At 42.7% G+C, this 13,290-nt stretch overlaps 1 protein-coding gene across 2 annotated transcripts in view; it reads right to left on the bottom strand.

The window, feature by feature from the left end:
* ndst3 (N-deacetylase/N-sulfotransferase (heparan glucosaminyl) 3) overlaps positions 1 to 12,999 on the bottom strand; it is a 36,570-nt gene extending 23,571 nt beyond the window's left edge. For both annotated transcript variants that reach the window (XM_037253907.1, XM_037253898.1), the window contains exons 1-3: positions 12,471 to 12,999; positions 9,432 to 10,634; positions 693 to 780 (exon numbers count right to left, since the gene is read on the bottom strand). In XM_037253907.1, the coding sequence (XP_037109802.1) occupies positions 693 to 780; positions 9,432 to 10,430 (1,087 nt within the window). In that variant the 5' untranslated portion in view covers positions 10,431 to 10,634; positions 12,471 to 12,999. The remainder of the gene's footprint in view (positions 1 to 692; positions 781 to 9,431; positions 10,635 to 12,470) is intronic.
* Between the last annotated feature and the right edge of the window lie 291 nt (positions 13,000 to 13,290).

Raw genomic sequence — 13,290 nt, 5'->3', positions numbered from 1 at the left:
CAGGACAAGGTAATGGGCCAGGTAGTGCGACTGATATGTGTTGGGGCTAGCTTTGCAGCGCCTAAACACCTGTAGGAAAACCCTTGAGACTCTTTAGTGATTAATGGCTATATAAATGAACTTGACTGGGATACAAAAGAAAGGACTGTCCAGGGAGTTGATGTAATAATACAGGCTATATCAATGTGAATGGCCTCACATCAAGCAAATAAATGCACCAGATGTGTCTACGGAGATAGATATGATAGTCACATATGAATGATTGTCATCTCAGGGTCTATTTTTGTGACTAAGGCAAATTCAACAGGGCATAAATTTGCGTGGTTTTGGAAAATGTCATTTCACAGACATGTTGACGATGGCATGTTCAAAAAGGTAGTTTGTGCCTTTGTGCGCATGAACAGAGCAGAATCCAGTCTCTCTATGCTTATCCGCCAAATTGGCAATCAGGTGCATTTGGCCTTGAACCTGCAAAAAAAAAAAAAAAAACGTCCACCCAGTCGAGAGGACACCACCCTCACCCAGTAACCCAGCGCAGTCCACTAGCCCCGAGGCGTCACTCGGCCACTCGTAATAATTTACTTCTGCAGAACCTAATTAACGCCCATTGCAGCACTGTATTTGCATTTTTCTCAACATGGGCGTTTGTGTCCTTACGATTTTACATGTTGACTATGAAAGATATGACTTACCTGTGTGATAGAATTTGCCAGAAAAGCCCAAGTTGAAGGTGAAGTTGGAGATGTGAGCTCGCAACTGTCTTTGAGTATCCAGAAGCGCCTGTAAATCAAATTAGACTCAGTTATATGATGGACAGATGCAGAAAAAACAAAACAATACAAATGTCCAGTTTTGTGCTGTCCTTAAACACACCTCAGTGTCATGTGTTAATGCTCAAATCAGGATTTTCTTCCATTTTATAATGACTTCATTAGATTAGTGGCCTTTAAACAAAAACTCTGTAATGAATGTTAACCAAAGAACATTACACACAGACACACACGGACAAACACACACAGAGGCAGTAACACGAGTTAATGAAGGTCGATGTATTAAAGGCCACTAGAGGATCGGCTAATAACCCCCTCACCCAACCCCCATTAAAGACACACACGCACGCACGCACATACTGTACATACACACTTGCACTCTTCGTCACTTTTCACCATCCATTAGCAAGTGAACCTGCATCAGTCCCACCCATCCCTCCTTTGCCGCACCCTCTGTCTTCCCACTACGGAGAACCTGCAGCCTTCCTCTCTTGCACACTCATCTGAAACTCCATCTCTCCATCGTTTGCTCAAATGTCACATTCTCAGGAGACGGCCTTGTTCTAATTTAAAAGGAAGGCTGAAGCAGCACGCAAGATATATCTCCCCTCTCTCGGTCTCTCTCTCTGTCTCTCTCTCTGTCTCTCTCTCTGTCTCTCTCTCTGTCTCTCTCTCTGTCTCTCTCTCTGTCTCTCTCTCTGTCTCTCTCTCTGTCTCTCTCTCTCTCTCTCTCTCTCTCTCTCGCTCTCTCTACCACTCTCTCTCTTTCTATAACTCCCTCTATTCTCTCCCAGCCCTTCTTCTTGCTATCATTGCACTTCTTGCTGTTTGCGCCCATAAATATTTTTTATGAAACTTTTATTATTCCGTGCGTATTTCAGGCTGCGGGGTCGTTTTGTTGGGCTCAGCGCCACGTCTCTATTAAAAATGTTTGTCGGGCCGCTTTTAATCGATCCCTAGGAACCTTTTCTGATTTATGAGATGAGCAACTGATGTGAGAGCGAGGATGCCCTCACAAGCAGGGTTTCTTTCTCTGTGTGTGTGTGTGTGTGTGTGTGTGTGTGTGTGTGTGTGTGTGTGTGTACACAAATATAGAGACACAGGCGCAGTATCTTCATTAGCGCTAATCTAATGGTGTTGAAGATGGCTGCATGCTGACAGATGTGCACAGCCCTAATCTGATCCCTTGTCTCCACTGTGATGACATCCATTACATCACCCCCCCACACACACACACGCGCACAACCAAATACTCGGAACAAAATTAACTTTGTTGTCAAACGCTTTGCATTTTAACTCAATCTACTCTCATCGATGCACTTGGTCAAAATGCATTATTAACGCACGTCGGGAAGAGCGAGCGCTAGCGTGGGAGTTGGTCCAAGTGTGCGCTGTATTAGTGTCGACACATCATTTATATTCTGCAAGCTAACATACGGTAAAACAGGAACAAAAATCGCAAAAAGGATTTGATGCAGTCAGGCCTAAACAAGCACACGGGTGATTTAGGATGTTGTACACGGCACATTCTGACATTGTCGAAATTCAGGTTATGTTTCAAACCATGCACTCATCCGTTCATTTTCTTGTTTCTCTTCATTATGATCATAGGTGACCTGGAGCTTATCCCAGTCGACTTTGGGCGAGAGGTGGGGTACGGCCTGGACAGGTTTCTGCCAATCACGGGGCACCAACAGAATACAAAACAACCATTCGTGCAGTTTTCAAGGAACCTAACTTGCATATTTTTGTAATGTGTGAGGAAGCTGAAGTACTTGACAAACTCAATGCATGAATGTTTCAACATAACGCCTGAACGTGACAAATGTACGGACCACAATCCATCTTTCTGCTTGTGTACTACTAACATTTTTATTTATGGCGAATAACCAACTCTTCATTTGTAATATTACTGATTGTTTCTTCAAATTAACACCGAGCGCAGATGATTTGCCATTTTGTTCTTTTATGTTACGTTGCTACAGTATGTTCTTCTTCCATTTGTATAGTCATCAGCACACTTTCTGGTCAATAGCACCATAAAGTGTCTTTGGTGCGCTCTTCAGAATCACTCGGTCATCACAAAGCTGTAGCAGAATAATAAAACCCTGAGGACTTATTATAAGTCACATGAGATATGTTAAAGACATGAGCAATGATCTGCCGTTATGTCATGAGGGTTTCTTTTGGACTCAAGTTTACAACTATAGGGTTATTAAATTGTGCTGGTCCAATGCAGTGTATACTATATTGAGGAATGCTCTACCTCAGATGTGGGAAAACCTTTCACAAAGTATTCATACTGCAAATGTGCAAAAAGAAAATGTGTCAGGCAAACACTAGGTCTTTGCTGCCATCAAACAGAAGCGTTTGATTGTTTTTCTTTTCAGCTGAAGAACTGATGATCATTACGAGGCGGCCGGGGGGGAAGACTACGAACTGCGCCCGGCAATTAAACGTGACGTACCTCTTGAACACAAACACATTTTGAAAATCTCAGAGAAACAATCAAGTCATTCCCTGCTGTTTTTTTTTTCTTTTCTTGATGGTAACGGCAGCCAATCTCATTGAGCTGAGGCCTTGAAGCAATACCGGGCCAATCTGTCTCCTGGATGCTGAGCGTGGCGATAAAACAGGCCGTAAGAGAGAAGGCTGCATTTGGCTTAGCCGAAGTGTGGATTGCGGCGGGTGTGTGGGTGTATGCTGCGTATTGACAATCCTAGTGATGAAGGTAAACACACATGAGGATTAGCGGTTAGCGATAGCCCTGCTCTCTGTGCCCAATCCCACAGCTGCATCGCATTGCCAGTGTCAGAAGCAATGCCAGTTTGCTTTGTTCGTATCTGTGCATTTGTCGTAAGAGGTGCCAATGAGATGTTGTAGGTAGTTGGTGGAATTGACATGTGGACAGCTGGTTTCATCCACCTCACTAGTATATCCTCATTCTGTCATGCTTCTAAAAACCTTCGATTTTTCTATTCAAGTCAACACATTCAGCCCAATGCAAAACAATGCTTCGATTCAACGATACATAACAGTTTCTCTCTTTTAGGGAGTACTGATTGATTGAAACATTGAAACAGAAGAAGATATACAAATGTCGTTTAGTGTCTCTGTGACCTTTTAAAGAACTTTGAACAGCAGATTATGTACAGAAATTGAATGTCTACCGAAAATTCCAACCACATCCAAGACAATTTATGTTTGGTTAGCGCAACTTTATTCTACTACTAAAGTACCACTCTTATATGCTCATTGCAATCAAAGTACTTCAGAAATGTTGAATCTGTGCATCCTTTTCCTCCTTAGTTATCCTCTGCTCATTCAGAAACACGATGATATCAGTACGAAACAGATGCAGCATGTACCGTATTTGTGTAGTGGCTAGTATAATGGCTTAGGTGGGGCTATAAAAGCACATTTGGCAATAAGAAAGAGGAATGATGTTTTTCTGGTATGTAGGCTTTCTTAAGTGGTTTGTGCTTCAATGTTTTGTTTTTTTTCCATTGAAAATCACTACTGCGCATGAGATTTAATTCTTGCTATGGATTGTCAAGTGCGTGAGCCTGTTTGTGTAGCTATGCGTGTAATACGAACACCAGACCAGAAAACTTAAGTGGGTCAGGCATCTCTATTTGATGAGCGAGTTGATGCCAATCTCCACATAGCTCTCTGTCTCTTTTGCTCTTCAACTCAAAGCCAGTGTCTGCTTTACATTTCATCGTTTCACAGAGCGCTCTGTTTACAAGTGCTTTTGGATCGCAGGTACTTGGGATGGATATGAATCAAACAACTTCAAAGAAGCTGGAATAAAAATTGGGAAGTCAACAAAAACAAGTTTGTGTTGTTCCGTTGTTTGTTGTCATTAAATCACACATTCACAAAAGACAAGTGTTCTTTTTTCGTAATATGGGACAGGAAAAGTACTGTGTTGTTGTTTTTTTTACTATTCTCACATGACGATTTTTGCTTAAACCAGCACCACTAACGATGCCATGAAAGACACTTGCATGAGAAATAACTTTGAAATGCTTAATAGCATTTTCTCTTCCTTTTCCGACTCCGCTATGCTTTTGGCTGGGTGACAGATGGATATGGAGTCAGCTCAATTCCGCAGACTTAAGTGGCAAATATGCATCATATTAATTAGCTCTAAAGATTAACTCTAAGTAGGAATGTGCAATAAATAGCAGACTGCTCAGCCAAAACCTTGATTGAAGTTAGGACTATTAACATATTGTACAAAGACTTTTCTTTAACTTTCAATTTGAGGTCAGAGCAAGAACCAAAGTGAACATGAGGACAAAGACAACTTCTTACGCTGAACATCTGTGCTCTCAGAATTCAGTAGGACTCTGTCCTTATATCAACTATCCATCAATTTTCTATGCAGCTTTTTGCATTTTGAAGTGATGTAAATGAGAAGTGTTTCTCAACTGACCTATCTAGTTAAATCAAGGTTAAATAAAATACTTTTTTGTCTAGCTTTAGATGCGATTTGAGTAATTTCACAGAAGTTCAATCATAGCCAATCAAAGCAAAAGAAACACATCTTCACCATGAAGTGGACAATTGGGGGCCACCATTAACACCCCCCCAAAAGAAAATCTTCACTGTGCACAACCATGAGTCTGTGCAAATCCCAGTGGGATGATTTTAAAAACAATGATTTCGAAGGTGCCTGCTGTTCACATTTCATTAATGAACGACATCCAAAACACGTGTCCGCGGACCTCACAATCTGTCCGCCTGTGCGCCAATCAAATTGACCAAAATTACATTAAACTAGCCGTGCTACCTTTTAGACGTGGTGTTAACAGGCATAATTCAGACAGACTTTTCTGCTGCCAAATTATTTCTCTGCCTGGTACATCTCCAAGGACACAACCTCGCTGCTCCTCAACATCATCTGACAAACTGGCACTGATACGAAAATCAGCATACGTCGGCGTTTGCACCGTGGTGCCGATGCACTGTTAATGAAAATAGAGCCTTATATTTACATGTTTTCAAAAAGATTCAAATCCCTGAAAATGATGAAGAATCTTTTTTTCAGACATCTCTAGGATTGGGTTAGTTTCTATAGTATACTTTTTTTCTTCCTATAAAAAAATGCCAAACAATATATAATTTTGTGCTGAACTGTTCGTTTATAAGAAAACCTGTGCACCTTGAGAAAAATAAATGAATTGCTAAATGCTTGAACCCTGGGAAATTCCCCTTCTTTAAAAGTATCTTACAATTTGAGCTGTTCAAGGCTCAGCCGTCACAACACAAACATGAGAAAGATTTCTTCCAACATCCCAACAGTCCATCTCGTGTTTAACTTGTACAAACATCACAATAAATCAGAGAAGAAGAATGTGCAGTGACACTGTTTTTCACCGAAGCCGAGACCCGCCTTTAAAAGGTCTCGTCTAAATGCTTTAGTCCAAAGAGCGCGTCGTGAGCAAAAGAGTGAGGAGGAGAATATTCAGAGGCCGCAGATAGTGATCAATGACTTGGCAGGGCAGCGGGGGGGCGGTTGAGTGAGGAGGAAAACGAGAATGGGACACCTCCTTGATGACAAGAGGGACAAAGGAACAAATTAGAAAAAAACACGAGAGCGGCACGCTCGGATCATTGATGGCACTTTTTGACTGGCATCATCGCTCATTTTGAGAAATGTCATCCGCTAGCTGCCTCCCTGTGAATCATTTTTAATGGAGGAAATAAAGGTGTGTGTCGTTGTGTGACTGTGTGTAGCCAGGAAGGCTGTGTGTCATTTTTTTGTCACCAGATGAACTCGTGGGGTGAGACTAATGAAGAGTGGTGAGAGAAAGAGGGTGGCATTTTAATTGGTCCTCCTCACTCTTCATGCTTCTTCTTTGTTGGAGGATAAAAAAGGAGAAAAAGAAGAGGCCTGACTACTCCATAATACATCATTTGATGCAGGTTAACATACAGACAGGTTTTGAAGGAGTTAGTACATTTGGTGCTTTAAATAGGAATTCAAAGGCAGGCGATTTTTGATTTGCAGCAAAACACAAACTTTAACTCACCAACATGTTTTGTATTACTAGCATCCAATATAAAATAGCATCCCTTAGAAAAAACCCATCAAGCAGATATAGTCTCTTAACTAGAAACAAATTAATACGTTTTATATAGTGGTTAGCTTATTTTTACACGTACTTGAGACAATTACAGCATGAGTTGCATGATCTGTAAAGTTTTTAAAGGTTCTTTCATTGGTTTGACGCACTCATATTTAACTAATTTTTACTTTTTTTTTTGCATGTCCGAGTGAGTTATAGTGCAATTTAAGTACAGAAAAAGTATTTCTAGATAATAAATATTTCACTATGTTAAACTTTGAGCCTCTTGTAATGACCTTTAGTTGCTATAGTTACGTTTAATAACATGGAAGAAAAATGAGTTTAACAGCATCCCAGAATAGATTGTGATTAAGCACTGTATTGAATAAATCAAGAAATGAGAAATAATTACAGCACGCAGTACAGAATGATCACTATTGTCACCTTGTTCAACCTTCATCACCTATTTGCGGGAGGAGAAAGCTTTGCTTCTCATCAACATATTTCTCTTCCTCCACCTCCCCTCCGCTTCCTCATTTCCCCTCAGCATTTTGTCTCTGTGAAATGAGGAAGTTTGTTGCAAGCTCTCCCCCCTTGGCGCCACGCACCCTCCCTTCCTCCTTCCTTTCTTCCCGTTTTCCTCTCTGTGATTTCCTGCTATCCTGAAGGAGCAAATGTGGCAGCCGTGCGTGTGCGTTGGGGATGGAACGGCTCTGTCTTTTTGTGCCACTGTCTGTACGTCTCTTGACCTCCCCCTCCGCGCTTCCCGGTCGTTGTGTTTCACCACCAGTTCATCCTCATGTATATTTATGTGACAAAGCTGAGGAGTCAGGCTGACTTAAAATGAAAATTCATCCTAGCGGGAGCGTGGCTGCTCAATTTGTGTGTGTGTGTGTGTAACAGAGTAAACTCTTTTATCCTTTTTGTTATAAGCATCCTTTTCGTATTCAAGCGAGGAATTCCTCTCCACTTCACTGCGTATTAGGTGTTTTTTCTGTTTTTTCAACCGCCACATGCTTCAAATCTCAGTCATGGACAGGTGGGACCTTTTTTGTCAGGCATTGATGGAAAGTGGCATTCTATTCTAAATGTCACAGATTGAAACATGCCTGTATGCACACACAAGAATTGGAATGTATCTCAGCGTCAACACATACACCACTAATTGGGTCTGATCACATTAGGAGAACATAAGAACTGGAAAGGCATTATACTCAATCTAAATGAAAGAAAAGGCACAATTATGCAAATGGTGGTTAACAAACTTTTTTTCCCTCAAATATTAAAGGCTGTTATTCAGAAAATGGACTTTTTGTTTCTATATAAGCACCATTCATTCACAATCTGGACACATATAGGTAAACTCCTTACTGATAAAGCCCAAAATGTTTTGAGATGCTATGTATGCTCATTGCATTTTCTTAGTAGGTTGGAAAGTTGGACAGGTAGCTAGATACGACACAAGGTTAAAAAATTGACAACACGGAGTAGACATACCTAGGTCTGACCATTTTGGAACAAAAGTCATACAGAACAAATTGCCCAAGTTGAAAACGAAGTTTGGTAAATTTCTATTTGTTAATTTTGACCGAAGAATGAATACCTGAAAACTGTTTACAATTGTGTCAACATACAAAATCTTTCTCCTTTAACTCAACTAAAAGAATGATGATGAAAAAAGTCAGAGTATTGTATAGCCAACAGATCAGAGCCTATATGAGCCGAATATTATTTTTTTTTCTTCTTTGGACACAAAAAAAAAAACATGGGGAGAACATGCAGGCTGTGTCCTTGCTGCCTAATTAAGAGTAATTTAATTTATATAAGTATATCTAAATGTATATACATATGTTCTATTTAGAATATAATATATAATAAAAACAAATAATTATATTATATTAGTGAGATATAATGGATGAAGTCCCCAATCTTTTTCCCACAACTAAACATCTTCATTGACATTGAAGTATTATTCCAGCAGGGAAAACAAATGAGCTATTAGCGTTTCTGCACTACAATTGTGGAACGACTATGAAAACAATGTAGCTCAAAATTCGAAGTGTTTTTTCCAATATTGCAACGAACGTGCATAATGACTCTAATTGTCCATATGAGGAGGCGCATGTCTTTGTATACATACGTAGTCCGAGTGTGGCTGTTCAAGCGAGCGTGTGCTTTGAAACAATAGCTGCCTTGAGAGGTTGCCTATCCTTTAGTTTTCCTAAGCGGAGGAACGTGGGAAAAGAGGAATAGGAGCCATTCATCTTTCCACTTGCTTATTCACTCGCTCACTCTCACCCCACCTCTAAGCCTCTTTCACTCTGTGTCTTTGTCCACATAAATGGCCTGTAAAGTCCCATTAAACATAATTACTCTCTCGCCGTAGCCTAAAACGTTTCACACTGCCTGCCCACAAACACGCAACGCACAACAATATATGACCCGTCAAGTATTTTGCTGAGGGTTTGAGATTGCCAGGGCAACACCTTCATATTTCTTATATTTGCCAGCACTGTGCAGCCATTAGTTACTATTCTGTAGCACAATGATTTATTCACCCATCACCCCAGCCCCCCCGAAATACCTTCACATCCTTGACGTTCATGCGGGTGCCTTCCTTTCCCACAAAAATGTCATCGATATCCACCAGGATGTGCCGGTCCAGACCCAAAGTAAGCTTCCTGTCAGTGAGGTAGGAGATGGTGTCCACTAAGATGAGTCTATGGAGCCAGTAGTTAAGGCCCTGGCCAAAGAACACCCTCCTCACCCCATCGAAGAGCCCCATGTCCTGCACAACAGTGGCCTGCAGGCCCAGGCTGAAGCCGGGCCTGGGATTGTCACCGCTGCCCGCCCCTGCTGCGTCCTTGGCCCGGGCATGGAGCACAGCTTGGTATGTGGAGTGATTGGAGGAAAAAGAGGTCCAGTCCTCGCCGGGTAAGGCCCCACGGTCCGTGCCGGGTTTGGTTAGGCTGAGGATTGGAGAGGTGGACACTACGCAGCAGTCCCAAAGGGCCTGATTGGTCCTGAGCACTAGCGGGAAGTTTCTGAGTTTGAGCAGAGGCGGGGAGGTGTCGGTGGAGCGGTAGAAGCCGATGATGCCCACCCTGAACTCGGTGCAGTACTGATGCAACAGCTGTCTGTTCCATGTGTCTGCATGTGCGTACTTGAGGAGGTTCTCATAAATGATGAGCGAATATCGTCCGCGGCCCTTGTCCGTCAAAGGCGGGAGGTCACCCTTCCCTGAGGCTATCTCCATGCGGAACTTGAAGTGCGCCGACTCCAATATAGCCACAATGTCCTGACCCAGCTGAGAGTACTGGGACTCCACAAGCACGAGCACCACCGGGTCAGTGTGGACGTGCGTGTGAGGTGGATTCGGAGGGTACGGGTACGGGAGTTGGCGATACGGGAACATGGAGAGGGGCTGGGAGCAAGCGGGCTCGGAGGATTGTCCTATTTGCATGGAAGGTGAGGAGTTGGTGAAGAGGAAGTAGGCAGACAGGAGCAAGGAGAGGAGACAGCAGGAAGCCAGCAGGAGGAGGAGCCGCCGTAAGTGGCGGCGGAATCGCACGGCCACCGTCATGGCGTTGCGGCCGGCGGACGTCTGCTTTGGAGGGAGCGCTTGGTCGAGTCGGAATGGGAGAGCAAAGCCACTCAGGGGGGCATCAAGTGACCATGGCAGGTGGAGACGGTGGTGGGGCTGGAGGTCGAGGCGCACACATCATTTTTGAAAAGGGGCAGTGGGGAAGTTCCAGTCTTCACATGGGCAGCCGGGAGGGCTCAATATCTGTGAAAAGGAGTGAATTGTAAGCTTGAGCGGTACACATTTTCCACCACTGGCAGTGATTGCAAGTAATCAAAGACTTTGTTGCTGGCCTTACGAGTCTCTATTCTTTACTTGCGAATTCTTTCTTCTGATGAATTTTTACTTTTACGCCTCACATTTGAAAATGTTCTATTTCTTACTTCGTCAAAATAGGTGAAGAATTCTTTTTTCAACCTCCGCCATAACAACACTTAAGTCAGATCGTGATTGACTGATTGATTGATCTTATAAGGTGGAAAGAAGCAGCGACATGGTGGAGTCTGAAACAGGAAACGTCTAAGTCGATGACACAACAGATTCTGAGAAGCAAGATTTGCTTTACGATTCTAATTAATTTCAATAAATTTGCTTCTATCTGAAACACACACACACAGAACAAACATTTCACTTCTGTTGAGCCAAGTGACCAAAAAAGGTCTTGTAAATAATTGAGTCATTTTTACTTTTATATATCAATCTGTACTTTTTTTTTTGAAGCAGAAGAGACCAATCAGAATTTCTACTTACATAATGTGTGAGGGTTTTTTTTCCGATTATTACCAATAAAAGGCACAGCTGGTATGTACACATGTCCGAAAACAACTGCAACCCCGAGTCAGGGCTTACCCAACACATGCACACACGTGACGCGGCAGCAAAAACTGAACTTAATAAACAACAGCTGTCGTGTGTTAATATGTGGGGAGGTGGACCCGAGCACAACTAATCACTCCCATAAAGCTCTGCAGAGATTCCCGCTAATTGAAGCAAACTCTGTGCACTTGTGTCCTATTTCTGAACCTAATCATCTAAAGTACCACAAAATTAGAGTTGGACTCTTTTCGCCAGGAGCGTTAATCTGAGGGTAGCCCATGACAGTGGGGAAAAATGGGAAAGAAATTGAGAAACAGAGACAAGAAGCATAGACAGAAAGGGACGGGGGCAGGGTTTACAAAATGCAGTGAATTATAGAAAGAGACAAAAAAGGATTAGCATCTTAATGTAGTATGTGCCGGGAGCCAGAGAGAATAAAAGATCCCACAGAATACTTTTGCTCCCCTTTCTGGCCATTCTTCTTCATCCCATCTACCATTCTAACATGAGCTATTTTCATGACACGTGTCTTTTTGTTCTTTATCATCAGATGACACAATTGACAGAGGAGCGGGTAATCTGTATACTTTGAGCGAGGAAACTCCAATTTCACTGAAGCTTCTCTTCGCAAAGTTGTCATGCTTGGCCCATAGATGAGGAAAAAAAACCTTACAATTGATTGATTCGACACCGAAAGCAGGAAAGAAAGTATTGCAATTAAGTGATTACATGTTATTCAAATGCCATTTGAACCTGTTACTCTCTAGGTGTAGTGTCATTAGACGTCACACGAGGGTGCTAAAATGAGAACACAAAGCTTGTGAGGAAGTTTATCATTGTACTATCATTATTTTAATTGACGGGAGAACAATATATAAGATGTTATTGCTTTAAATGAAAGATTCTCATTTTAAAATAAAGTTTATTTTTCTAGTTGGAAAAAAAAACACAGTTCTGGGCTTTTGTTAAGCCACTTATTTTTGATAACATACCCATTAGAGTGAAAGACATTATCATGCAAATCTGACATCGAGTTCCTAATAACGGAATGGTATGAAAAAAAAAGTAATCTGCGTCTATGCTGTTGCAGATGCAGCAATGCAAGAATGCAACAATTTTGAATTTATCATCACAGAGCAAAGAGGCTCAGATGGCTTAAAAAAAACCATAAACAAAACAACCGATGAATGCACGTCCATTCACTGGTCTCGTGGACCCGCTTACCTCTCTCCGGGGTTGACGCGCTCCTGCGTGGGGACTAAGTCTGACGGAGGACCGGTGAGCGTGATGGTGCTCCGTGTGGGTCCGGTGCTCTGGTCTCCGTGGCGCACCTCCCCCGTGTGTTTTGGATGCTGAAGCCCTGTGCCATCTCTCTCTCTCTCTCTCTCTCTCTCTCTCTCTCTCTCTCTCTCTCTCTCTCTCTCTCTCTCTCTCTCTCTCTCTCTCTCTCTCTCTCTCTTCTCTCTCTCTTCTCTCTCCTCTCTCTCTCTCTCTCTCTCTCTCTCTCTCTCCTCTCGCTCTCTCTCTCTCTCTCGCTAGAGCAGCCACCCGGAATGATGCGCTCGTCTCCCCTTTTTATCATTCCTCTCCATTTATCCCACTCTACCTCCCTACATGCTGCTTCCTCTTCACTCCCGCAAAGTTGCCTTTATCTGCGCTTTTAAGGCTGGAGATTGGCAGCAAATAAACCGACAGGGGAGCACGGAGTAGGCTGTCCGTTAACGACAGGCGGCCGTGCGTAAAAAGAGCGTAGTGGAGGAGCGCCTACACACAGGAGGAGGCTTGACTAGTGAAGGAGTGGGAGCCTAAAGGCTGGGGTGGATGATTGACACAAAAAGCCCATCCCACCACCCTTACGTTTTTCTTTTTTCCCTCCAGTATTAGCGATTATGGTCCCGGTAAGAGCTCAGGGACCGTTAGTTGACGTATGGAGGATGCGTCATGGGCGGATACGCACCAGTGCGATATTGAAACTCGTTTGCATATCTCCAAAATGTTATTATGATGGGCAATGGTGGTCCCATCTTGCATGGCATCCTACTTT

Source organism: Syngnathus acus, chromosome 1 (genome assembly GCF_901709675.1).
Source record: "Syngnathus acus chromosome 1, fSynAcu1.2, whole genome shotgun sequence".
NCBI classification, from domain to species: Eukaryota; Metazoa; Chordata; class Actinopteri; order Syngnathiformes; family Syngnathidae; genus Syngnathus; species Syngnathus acus.
The sequence above is the reverse complement of the archived record's forward strand: the minus strand, read 5'-3'. Positions and strand labels throughout refer to the sequence as shown.